The sequence below is a fragment of the Lactuca saligna genome, chromosome 3 (assembly GCF_052625555.1).
Source record: "Lactuca saligna cultivar CGN05327 chromosome 3, ASM5262555v1, whole genome shotgun sequence".
In the NCBI taxonomy this organism is placed as follows: domain Eukaryota; kingdom Viridiplantae; phylum Streptophyta; class Magnoliopsida; order Asterales; family Asteraceae; genus Lactuca; species Lactuca saligna.
The window spans coordinates 93,512,194-93,525,943 of record NC_136419.1 but is presented as its reverse complement, the minus strand read 5'-3'; the positions used below and the strand labels follow the sequence as shown (position 1 = coordinate 93,525,943).

The 13,750-nt window shown below is 35.4% G+C and overlaps 1 protein-coding gene across 1 annotated transcript; it reads right to left on the bottom strand.

Annotated features, from left to right (window-relative positions):
• Positions 1-452: 452 nt before the first annotated feature.
• On the bottom strand, positions 453-1,751 carry LOC145035787 (uncharacterized). The gene has a single exon (XM_078984297.1). The coding sequence runs from the start codon at positions 1,749-1,751 to the stop codon at positions 453-455; it is 1,299 nt and encodes a 432-aa protein (XP_078840423.1).
• Positions 1,752-13,750: the final 11,999 nt, after the last annotated feature.

Below are 13,750 nucleotides of genomic sequence, written 5' to 3'. Positions count from 1 at the left end.
TCGACTTCGGAATCCAATGTATACATATCCAAGGTATTCTTCAAACTTTCACCTTCAAGACTCATGTTAAGCACCATCTTCAAAAGATCCCCATTTGATAACTCGAATAATTGTTGGGTGATTGGCTCAATCACATCAACTCGATACAATGGAGATATATTGCTAGGATATCTCATTGCTTCGAAGATGTTGAAGTGAATGGTCTCGCCATCAAACTCCATGGTGATCTTCCCATTGTGGACATCAATAATCGTGTGAGCGGTATTCATGAAGGGTCTTCCAAGGAGAATCATAGATGACTTGGAAGGAGTCTTTTCTTCAAGATCAATGACATAGAAATCCGCAGGAAATACTAGTTGATTAACTTGAACGAGTATATCCTCCAACATGCCTCTTGGAAATACACTTGACTTGTCCGCTAATTGAATAATAACTCCAGTTTCTTCCAAAGGTCAAACATTGAGAGATTGAAAAACCGAGTATGGCATGACGTTGATTGAGGCTCCAAGATCTAGCATGGCACTTTCAACATGTAAATCACCAATGGTACAAGGTATAGCAAACATTCCCGGGTCTTTGCATTTGGGTGGAAGCTTCTTTTGGATGACCGCGAATACATTTGCATTTACTTGAATCTTCTCATTTGTCTTGAATATTCTCTTGTTGGTGCACAAATCCTTAAGAAATTTGGCGTAACGTGGGATTTGCTTAATAGCATCCAATAGTGAAATGTTGAGTTGAACTTTGCGGAAAGTCTCAAGAAACGCTTGCTCTTCTTCTTGTTTCTTTGAGGAAGCCAAATGGGATGGAAAAGGTGGTGGTATGACCAATGGTTTGGTGGATTTGTTGGAAGGGTCGGGTTGATCAACATTTGGCACAACCGATTCTTTTGGAGGAACCACAACTTTTGGAGGTTCCACTATGATCACTTCATCTTCTTCTTCTCTTGAAACTCTTTTAGGTTGAATTTCTCCAAGTGTTTTCCCACTTCGCAAGGTGATGGCATTCACATTGGGGTTCTTCTCGGTTTGTGATGGAAGTTTACCCCTTTGTTCTATCTTGTTGAGAGCGGTTGCCAAGTCTCCAATTTGTGCTTGAATGTTTGAGAAGGTATTCTTGGTCTCTTGTTGAAACTGGCTTTGGCTTTGAGCAAGAGAAGTAACGAGTTCTTGAAGGCTCATTTGATGGTTACCACTTGATTGGCCTTGTTGTGGAGGTTGTTGGTAATTTGGAGAGTTATAAGAAGTTTGTGGATATGTAGGTTTTTGAGAGGGGTATTGTGGATGTTGAGGTCTTATCAAAAGATTTGGTGGATTTTGCTTTGGTGGATAAGAGTTGTTTTGGTTATTCCTCCAATTTGGGTTGAAATTGTTTTGAAATCCCATGGGTCTTGGTTGATCCTGATATCCGCCCATTGCATTCACATCTTCCGGTTCACTTCCAAGTGTGGGACACTTATCCGTATAATGACCTGTCATTGCACAAATACCACATACCATCAATTGTTGACCACTTCCCACCACCATTTGACTTAACAAATTAGTCAAATCCAAGAGCTTTGATTCCAAATTTTGAGTGTTGCTAACTTCACCAACCACTTGTGTAGAATTTCTCTTTATGTCATTTCGAGTCCCAAAATTCCTTTGATTTTGAGAAATGGTACCAAAAAGTAATCGGATCTCGTGAGGGGTTTTGTTGAAGATGTCACCACCACTTGAAGCATCAATCATCCTCCGATCTTTTTCATTCATACCCTCATAAAATTGTTGAAGAAGTAGTTGTTCGGGTATATTGTGTTGAGAACAACCCGTACACAAATTATTGAAGCACTCCCAAAAATCATGAAATGTTTCATTTTCCCCTTGACGATTCCCCAAAATGTCACTTCGTTGGCTTGATATCCGGGAGGTGGAATAGAATTTGCTATTGAAGGCCTTGAGTAACTCTTCCCATGTGTGAATAGATCCGGGTGGTAAGTTGAATAACCACTCTCTAGCTTTGTCTTCCAAGGTGAGCGGGAATGCGGTTAACTTGAAATCATCCAATGTCACATTGTCGGGCAACATGCTAACACATATCATATGAAAGGACTTCAAATGATTTTGAGGATCTTCTCTATCCAACCCATGGAACTTGGTAAGTTGATGGATGAAACTTGACTTCAATTCAATCCCTCGGCGGTTTGCGGGATAAACAATAGCAAGAGGTGTATGAGTAACATCCGTTTCCATCATTTGTCTAAGTGTCAACTCTTGAGGAGGATTGGGTGGATTGGGGTTATTGGGATATTGTTGCATGTAATTGGGTGGTTGTTGGTAAGGTGGATATGGGTATTGTTGGGGATTGTATATTGGTGGTGGATAAGGTTGGTAGTTAGGGTATTGGTTGTAAGGAGGTTGTTGTTATGGGTACATTGGGTTTTGGTACATTGGAGGGGGTTGGTAATTAGGTTGATTTGGGTAACGTACTTGTTGAACTTGAAAAGCATTGTTTTGAGGTTGGTTGTTTTGGTGGAAGTGTTGGTTTTGTAGTTGTGGTTGTGGTTGATAATTGGGTTGGTTTTGAGGAGGGGCTTGATTCCAAGGTGGCATATCAATGAGAGGTTCTTGTGGTTGTTGTCTTGGTTGATGGGGTGGGGTATTGGCATCTTGATTGATTGGGTTTGGGTTGGGATTATGAGGTGGAGTGTGATTCATGGCTATGTGGTTTTCAAACGGAATGTCTTCAAAGGAATGACCAACAATTGGAGAACTCGGTTCGGTGTCGGTATCACTTGAAGTATGAACTTGATCTTCTATGTTGATTAGTAGAGAAGAGGAAGAAGCTTGAACTAGTTGTTGTTGCTTTTCTTGTTTTGCTAACTTTTTTCAACCTTTTTGCTTCTCTTTCAATTTTCGGATTGTAGAGTAGTTCACCGGTTCTTGTAGACCTAGGCATAAACAATCAAATAACAAAAACCAATTTCCCCGGCAACGGCGCCAAAACTTGGTCGGGATTGTCAAGCCCACCAAGCAAATTACACCCTTTGATTGCTAAATAAACGTAATATAATGGTAAAAAGGGGTATCGATCCTCGGGGAAATGGTTGTATTCAATCACCAATGCAATTCTATAGAACTAGTGAAATTAAACTAACTAACTACAATTAAAATAAAAAGGGGGGGGGGGGGGTGTTTGATTACTTGAAAACTAAAATACTTGAATAACTAAAAACCTTGCAATTAAGCAAGTTGATGAGATGCTCAAAGATTGTGAATAATTGGTTAACTAAGGCAATTCAACACAATGAACATTTGTGTGTTTATCATTAGGATCTAATACAAAGCTTATCCCTCATCCCAAATTGGTTATAGCAATCATGAAGCATGATATGCCAAGATTCCTCATAGGTAGTATGGAGGTTGGGGAAGCCCACAACACACCTTCTTAATTAACATCAAGGGTCAACTGAAGTAATTAATCCCAAAAAATCAATTAGCCTTAAGAATGAAGGAATCTCTAATTCCTAGAGGATGTCAAATGCTTACACATCCATAAAGGAGATATGATTCATAAGCTAGAGATGATTTCTACCATCATAAAGCCCTTGTTCTAGATAAATTCAATGATCCAATGCAAAATCAATGAAATAAATCAACTATTGCTCAATCAAATACTAAGCTCATGATCAAAGTATCAAATAAGCATAAGAATTGCAAACTAGAATCATAAACATGGAATAAATTGATAATCAACATAAATCCTTCAAAACCCTCAAACATTCATTGGTTTTCAGCCAATGTCAACCAAATAAGAGTATTAGCCGCTCATGGCAACAAAGTAACAAGAACAATAATCTAATTGCATAAAGAAACTACCTAAGATTTGGAAAGATGAAAGGAAATGATCTCTAGCTCCCAAAATCGCCTCTTGCAGGTCTCCAATGGTGGAAAATCGTGAATGAGCCTCTAGATCTGATCCCCAAGGGTTATGGCAAGCCAAATGACCAAAATGCCCAAACTGGGCAGTTGCGCGGGTACCCGCGCGACGGAAATTCCACCCGCGCAAATGTTGCGGTAATGCTATTGGTCCACCAAGCCACTCCACCCTTCCACTACCAAAGATTCCTTTGGTCCCCCCTCCTTGTCCATGTAATTTGAAATGCACCAATCATCATTTAGCCACCAAATGAATGCTCCAAGCCCAAAATTTGAATTTTGTGATCCATCTTCACAAGCCCAAATAATCCAAGTCAATAACTTTCAAAGCACAATTCTTCCTCTTTGATTCCGCCAAGCCCAATAATGCCTCGGGAGCCCACTAAGCCCGTCTCCAATCAACCCGCAACCGCAACAAGCACCGAAAAACCTACAAAATATCTTATGCAACATAACAAGCACCCGGTACGATCCATACTAAAGAAAAATAAATAAAATACAATGCATTAATGATGAAAAGATCTAAAAATCTAAAATAAACTAATAAAAATAGGGAAATAAAATAAGCTATCATAAATCATCTATAAAACCCAAGAAAAGGGTGTTCATAGCCCAAGATCCTCTTGGACCGTGAACACTAAATTTGCGGCCAAAAGTGTGCCTTATGCCCCTATATACCATGGAATCGAACATGGAACTACCCTTGACATGTCTAGGCCTTAAAATCATTATGAAACAAGGGCTAGAAGTGAGTTCACGGCCAAGGATCTTCGTGGGCCGTGAATTCCATTTTATGGTGCCAAAATGCCCTAAATGCCTTCCTTAAGCGAAGAGACTAGCCTAGCACTTTACCTTGATGTATTTAGGACTGAAAACAATCAAAATACCATCACCCATAGGTGATTACGGCTGCAAACTCAATCCAAAATGGCCCAAGGGCCGAAAACTCGAGTAAGGGTTGTTTTGATGCCACAAACACTTCCTAAGGCTTAGAATTGAATTTAGGATGCTTCTTTATGACCTTTAGGACCCTAAACAACCCTAATAAACATAAATGACCATGATTTTATGGTTGTAAACTCATTAGGGCCGTAAAAACCTCAAAAACTCCAAAGAATGTGGTTTTCCTCAACCTAGGGTAGAGCTAATGTCCCTAAATCATCCCCTAGCCTTCAAATTTGCACTTACCCATGAGTAACCATGAGTTTACGGCTGTAAAATCCCTTGGGCTGTAAACCCATGGTAGTAAACTCATGTGAGTGCCATTCTACCTTCCTTTGTTGAATCACATGTGATTCGGACACTTGGTCAAGGTGTTTCCTAGTCACGGAAGGTGTTTCCTTTCATATAGTAGTTTATAAACACTATATTCATGTCAATATGTGTCCTTATATGTCAGTTAGGACTTATTGTGTCACAGAACTTCATTCGTGGAACTTCTCATCTGTACGCGCATACCCGATTGAATCACCCACATCAGGTGAGTTCATACCCCGTAATGAATCTTTTAACTATTTTAATTGTTTTAAAGGGGAGAATATAGGTTGAGCACAAGGATAATTGTGTAAATGTTTGTTGTTAAACATCTTTCAAAATGTTACTTATGTTAATTATAAGTTGTCAAAACATTTCAAAACTCGGTTAAAGTTATGTTACTTGATAGTTATACAAAACTCCATTTGTAAATTAAAAGCATAACTTAGTAGAGAAATGAGTCTTTTCAGTAACAGTCCAAGTAGAGCATTAGTAAACTATTATAGGGATAGTTTAGAAGAATGCTATTCATTACTTCTAGTACAATGAAGCATACAAGGAATCAATACCAGAACAGAACAAACAATGAAGAGAATCAAACAATAGCAGAACAGATGAAACAGTGAACAGAATCAAACAATCCCAAAACATAACATAACAAACAAGTTAGGTTGCTATAGCATGAGACCACACAAACAAGATGTAATTATACCAATCAATCACTAACACATTAGTGATAGTTATATTGGGTAATCATGATCATATAACTTTAATGTGAATTACACGACTTGCAATGAATTGTTGGGGTCACGTTTGGTTCCCTTAATCTCTTTACATTGAGAGCGTTTAGTAGGGGTTCTAGCTTTCACATTATGACCGTAATAAAACAAATATGTTTTTAGGTTATTAGTACATCCGCATGTCATTATAAACGACATTTTTGTACTTACTTCTCCCATTACTTTCATAAACTTTCGGTACCACTTGAAAGTTGATCTATTTTCTAGTCAAGATAGTTATAAACTAGGGAGAATATACTTCTACATTTGACAAAGGAACAGTAGGGTTTAAGTCATACCAGAAGATGACTTGGTAGAAGGCTATGATTAAAGGTTAGGATCATGATGCTAACTTTATGATTCCTTAATGTATACGCTATAGGATATATATTCTACTAGATTATGATAGCTAATAGGATGTGTGCTCTTCGCTGTAACTCCTGTTCCCATTGGATGTGGGCTTGCACCGAGGTCACTCAATCTATTATCTATCCGAATCTATATATATCTATGCTTAGTATACATTAAGTCATCATAAGGATACCAGGTATGGATCAGGTCATAGGACACAGAGTCAACACACATTTATTCTAGTACAAAACTTACTTATCAAAGTCAGTTGTTGGTATATAAAACTAGAGATTTCCCAGAAAAGGGCTTAATCCATTTTATTAAGCCAGTATAGTTTTAGAGACTTTAGGTGAGTTAACTCTATAACACCTTATTTTATACACCATGTTTATATATATAACTAATATCCAATAGATAGCTAAATGTGTGTTTTCCCCCGACGTCTTGTTCCCGTTGGATTGTAGGCTTAGGGCAGATTCCCCCAATTAACTATCTACCCGATATCAGATTATATATAGCAGTATAAACAAAGCTATTATAAAAGTAATCACCATAGTCATTAGTTTACTATAAGAAATATAGGTTTTCTTAAAAGAACTCTCCATTAGATATAAAGGAACCATTACAAATAACTCCATGAGTAACACGTGAATACACCAAGGTTATATATGACAACGATCTAACAACCAATGGAATGTATGCTATCCGCCTTACTTGCTGTTCCCCGCTGGGTTGTAAGTTTAAGGCAGATGCACACATTCGATTGTTTATTTAATCTAAGTATATATAACTTGTACCCACTTAGTATGCATAGAAAGGCTTGTAGTGTCATTTTACTTAACTTCCATTAAAGTAGGAAATATAGGATTTTGTAGATGAACCGGCGAACTTTTCAAAACAGAACTTATAACTTACATCACTTGTGCATATACATTTTCAACCACATTTTACAAGTTACTCACATCACTAAAATCATATGAGCTAACCAGCTTAATTGCTGATCAACTCTTTCAAATAACTTGTATTCTCAGGAGACTATTAGACAGGTGCTCGTGCTAGGACATCAGAAGATGGAGCATTATAGCTTCAAGTCTTTTTTAGTTATTTGTTTATGACTTCTATGTTTTGTGAAAACACACATTGTAAAAACTTTCTTTCTAAATGAAATGGTTGTTCATTACTTGCTTACCATATACATATCTCGTGATACTTGACATGACATCCTCCACCCCCGAACGTTTCCGCCGTTCCGGTTTTGGGGTGTGACACAAATTCTTGAAAAAACTAAAAAATCGGCTATCTGTTGCTTGAAATCGTCGAGTCCATGGGGGGGGGGGGGGACTCGACGAGTCCATGTAATAATTCATCGTACTCGTTGAGTAGGTTCTTGCACTCGACGCCTAGGAGCCCCTGAGTGCAGATTTTCGATTTTTGCTGCTGGAAATGGACTAGAAAGATTACCCTAAACTGTTTTGGTGTTTGAAAACTTGATTTAGATGGTGTAATAGTTGTGTTAATCAATTTACAATGGCTAATATCAAAATTCCATGTTTTATATATGTTAATATGATTCTTGAAATTTTGATATGAATATTCATGTTCTTATGAGTTGTTAGATCATAGGAATTATTTGATGAATTGTGTAATGATTAATTCTTGATCAATTATGTGTTTTATTGGAATCCATAATTTGTTCTCAAGTTATGGATTACAAAAAGTTACTCTTTTAAAGTCCATATTAAAATAAATAGGTTACATAAAATGAAAGGTCACTCATTTTAATAAACCATTAACTCATAAGTTATGAAGTTGAAACATCTTGAATAGTTTCAAAACTTGCCCTCAAGTTTGGAATTTGTAAAGTTTCACACATTAATACTTTAATTCCAAATTGAACCTTAAAATTTTAAAAGTTTAAATTCAACCCATATACTTCTATAATATCAAACGTTTAATTATATATATATATATATATATATATATATATATATATATATATATATGTATCTATGTATAAGAATAAGTAAGTCTTACTGTTAGTAGGCCTGATTTACAAAGCCGGTTTATAAGCGGGGTATAAGCTTACTGCCTATAAAATGGCGTTTTAATGAGTGTCCACTCTGACCCACCGATTCCTTGATTGGTGGAGGGTCATTAGCCAAACGGGTAGCATAGGACCTTAATCCTCATTAAAAGTATAATGAAATTATAAAGTAACTAAACCTTTATTAATTCCCAATCTTACTTACTTTAGGAAAATGTGAAATAGGTGCTGTGACATCCCCATTTTCAAGGCCAGAAAAGACGGATTTTGTTTATGCTTTATAAAAATCAGACTACCTCGTTTAATAAAAATGTTGTGGAATTTGTTCCTAGTAAAACATGATAAATACGTTATTAAAGCATTTCTGAAGAAAAGTATTTTTATTCATTTTAAAACATTTGGGATGCAATCGTCAATACAAAAACATAAGCAAAAACATAACTTACATTCATTATCACTAGGGATTTATATCTCTTTAATCTCTCAATGTAATGTGGCTTCATATCAACACCTGTGATATAAATCAACTGAGTAGGCCAGGTTAGGAAACCTGGTGATTACATAGGGTTTTCAACCCATAATAATATAATTATTATGTTTAAACATCAAACAATCAACCCAATTACCCATCCACATTATCTTCTTTACTCTTAAGGATCTACCCTAAGAATCATCTATTCCTCGTTCATTGATTCTTAAGGATCACCCTAAGGAATCAGCATGAAGTCCATCATTGTCATGGTTTACACAATAGGCTCTAAGTCTGCATTGTCGCCAGGGATTAGGCATAAAGTCTGGATGATCGCCAAGGTTTAGGCACTAAGTCTTCAAAGTCACCAGGGTTTAGGCATCAAGTCTGCATGATCGCCAAGGTTTAGAGTACACCGGGTGAACACATCATTCACAACACCTACAGGTTGTGAGCCTGCTAGTGTTCCACTTGACTGTCAAGAATAGTCTGTGGTTGTCATTCATACTATGCTAGATGACGGGGCCATCATTTGGCAACAAGGCTTCTCACATCGTCCACCCTCACCCTTACCTCATGGTCTATATCGCCTATCAACTCATCATCCAACTCATATTTCATCTACCCATGTTTTACCCAACATATTATGTATATATAGATACATATACAGTTTAAATCATATAAAACTTGTTTAAAATCATTCATCCAACATAGGTAGAAATCATATAGATAATATGCACACATAGCACGTAGTTTATATAAAATACTTCATATCTATGTGTAAGATGAAAGGGACCATGCACTCACTTGATAAGGTGGTGACTTGGTACTCGGACAATGCTTCGTTTACTTTAAAATAAGTTCCTTCGACGAAACCTAGTATTATTACCACTAGATTTAGTCTAATATTTACCGTCACTAATTATTATTATTATTATTATTATTATTATTATTATAATAATTATTATTATTATTATTATTATTATTATTATTATTATTATTATATAAGCGTTTAAACAATAATTTCCAACCACTATGTACAGACAGGGGCTAGACATAAAATACCGAAGGGCAAGACCATTTTGGCATTAGCACTTCTGAAATCAACAACCCTATGCGGCCCATTAAACTAGATTCCCCGTACCGCGAGTAGTTAAATAGATATTATAACGACACTTATATAATAATAGCTCAAGTATTTATTATAAGTTAATAAGAACAATACTAAGTTTAAATATAAACTATATTAAAATTGGGTAAGCATAACTTACTTACAAGGTGGTTTTAGCTAGCAGTCGGGCTCTGCAGGGGCGGAACTTTGTCGCTAAATCTTTCTAAGAAAGATTCGTGCAGCGCTTCAGCGCTCACCTTACTATACTAAAACTACACAAAGAGAAGTCGAATCACGATGGACTAAAATGCTCGGAGGATAAGAAAAGAAAGACTCTTGAATCAATAGAATGGTGCAAGAAATATGAGATCCCACGCCTCTTATTTATTGTAATTGAATTTACGAAAACTACACTCCATAATTACTTAATGACCTTATAGTTATATAAACGGCTAAACATCCCTTCATAATACTATTTTAATAAGATTTAACAATATTTATACTAAACTAATGTCGAAAGTACTCAACACTAGTCTTATAATAACCGCATTATCGATACCTTTTTAATGATATATATATATATATATATATATATATATATTTGTATATATATGTGTACGTATATATGATTTATAATTTATTTTAATACATAAAGATGCTATTACAATTTGTAATTTGTTCACATGAACTCCATTTTTGACGTTCTTTATATCCACACGTTGGTATTTACGATTACTACAACTTTCATTTAGATGACGTCAGTGAATTCTCATTCTTTCTTAGATTTACAAAAATGTATCGAATTTGTCGCTCTCGAAGAGTAGGGACCAAGTTTCGTCCATATCTTTAACATACAACCTCTACTCTCGACATTCTTTATATCCACGCATAGGTAAAAACAAGATCTAAAACTTTTATTTAGACTCCGTCGGCTAATTTTCGACCGATCATAAATTTAACAGTAGGAGGAGATTATACTGTTAAATGTCCGCGTAAAATTCATAACTTCTACATACGGACTCTGCTTTTGTCTGTATTTTTACCATTGAATTCCTATTAATGAGATATTCAACTCTCATTCAGGTTACTTAGGCCAAAAACAGCTCGAACTAAAATTTGAGTTTCGGGCCGTGCATTATTATGCCAAATGTTAGACAATTCATAACTTCCTCATACAAAGTCATATTTGGGCATTCTTTTTATGGACGCTCTCAGTTTAACATATTCTACGACTTCTGTTTAGATTACTAAGGCTAAAAAGTCTTCTATCATAAATTCACTATTTACGTCTCCTAGTGCTGTGCCGGTTTTGCCGAAAAAGTTTGACGGGTCATGAATTCTTCGTTATTACTCGGATTTCCGAGATCTTCATATGTATTGAACCCTTGTAACATACTACAACTTGGTTAATATTCATCATTATAAATAATCTTCCATTAAAAAATCATTTTTGATGCTTATTGTCTCTAAATTGACTAGCCAGGATCTGCGGGCGTTACAGGTGGTAACCCGTGAAATGACACCTTGTAGTGTACTAAGTCGTTATTGGAGCGTGTGTGGTTAACCGGCACAGTAACAAGGAATAGTAAGAGTGGCAAAGTGTGACTTAAATTTTATCATAGATCGGTGTAGCACGTGTGGTTAACCGACACATCGATTAGGTGATTAAATTAAGGGTACCAAGTCAATTTGCATGGTTATTCACAACTTGTTTGTGATCCTTTGTCACACACGAAAACCTGAACGGCAGAAACGTTTCAGGGTGGAGGACATCATGTATAGTATCATACACAATGCAAAGTAGTAAATAAGCATCAACACAATCCGTTGCATTAATAGTATAATTTCATACAAGTGTGTTCTTTAAATAGTAATATGACACCAAAAATGAATATCCAAAATAAAAGATTAGTCTTGATTTTGCTCCGTCTTCTCAAAACCTGCCATCGGTACCTATTTACTGATGACCTGAGAATACAAGTTATTTTGAAAGAGTAGATCAACATTTAAGCTGGTGAGTTCATAAGTATTTAGTGTCAATGTTTGTATAAGTTCGATGAAAATTTTTGTTAATGTATAATGTAAATGTTTGTATATGCTTGAAAACTCTATAAAATCCTATATTTTCTACTAGTATAAAAAGTAGTCTTCTACCAAGACCTAACTATTTTGTATGTTTGTTTCTCTATAAAAATGATTTTTTTTTCCAAGTATGACTATTATTACCAAAATATAGTTTTATATTACTAAAGTAATAACTACTTTAAAACCAACAGTTTCATTAAGGAAAAATGTGATAAGATTGTTACCATACTAAAGTCAATATAACACGACAATGAAAGACGTCGGAAGAAATGACATTTTGCACCCATAGACTTGTAAATCTCACTCTAGCGAACAACAAAGGTGTATGATAGCCAATCCAGAATAGATATATATGCAAACTCATACTCTCCCTCTAGGGGATTCTGGTTACAAAACGTGACATAACAAAATGGCCAATGTGTTATGAAGTAGTATCTCACATTATGTTATCTCTGAATGTTGCTATAATATACTTGTTGTAGTAATAGTATTCTATGTATAGTATTCTCTGTGTAGTATCCTTTGTATAATATACTCTGTTATGGTATTCTCTGTTTAGTATTATCTGTTATAGTATTCTTTATTATAGTAGTTGTCTATGATACTATTCTTCTAAACTATACTTATTATAGTTTACTAGTAGTTTCTGTAGTTTGAATGAGTGAAGGTATACCTTTGCTACCCAAAGGTACTGAACTGCCTGATAGTACTTTTATATCTGAATATGTATACATAATATATATATAATATTTAGATGACCTTCGGACAAATAACCGATACCCTAAGTCCACATCCAAACAAGGAAAAATAAATAAAGCGAGTTAGCAGTCCTAAGTCCTTTAAACACTATATGTATAACTATACCTATATAGATCTTCTTTTGACAATATATATAAGTTTAAAATATGTTTTGAAATACATTTTAAATAGTTTAACAATAAATATTAATGACTTGATGTTAGTTTATCAAACGATTTAAAAGCAGTTTGATTGATAATACAGTTTTAAAGTATAAGAAATCATTTGTTTGAAACACAGTTTGAAGCATATGAAATCCTTTGTTCGAAACATAGTTATAAATCACATGTGATAGATTATATAACTAACATGTTTTCTACTTGTATTCCCCCATAAAAGCATTTAAAATCATTTAAAAGATAAGTTAAGGGGTATGAACTCACCAGATAGTGAGTGATGTGAATGAAAGATCGGTATAGGATGCTAAGTGTCAAGTGAAGACTTGAGCACACACAGATCCTATTTAGCATATAATGACACATATATGCATCTAATTAATGTTTATAACAACTAATCATGAAATGACACAACCTTAGGGGCTACTAAACACTTGTTTTGAAGTGTTAAACCACATAGGGTTTCATATAAAGGGTGTAGGGCCACACTTTGGAGTTTACCGCCCAAGTGTAAACATCCCCATGAGTTCACGGCCCCATGAGTTTATGGCAGTAAACTCATAGTAATTTGTACTTATGTGTGTTTTAAGGTCTTACAAGTCACAATCAAGTGTTCTAGACTTGGTTCCAAGCCATAGGAATAGATTAGGGCTCATTTGCACCCTTAATTAGGGTTTACGGCCCAGGGAGATTTCCATGGCCGTAAACTCTCTTTTGATCTTGATTTCATGTTGTTTTAAAGGTGTAAACTAAGTGATTCAATCGTATAACAAGCTAAAGTAAGAGTACATACAATATAGAAGCTTGTAAAGGTGATTAATATCCA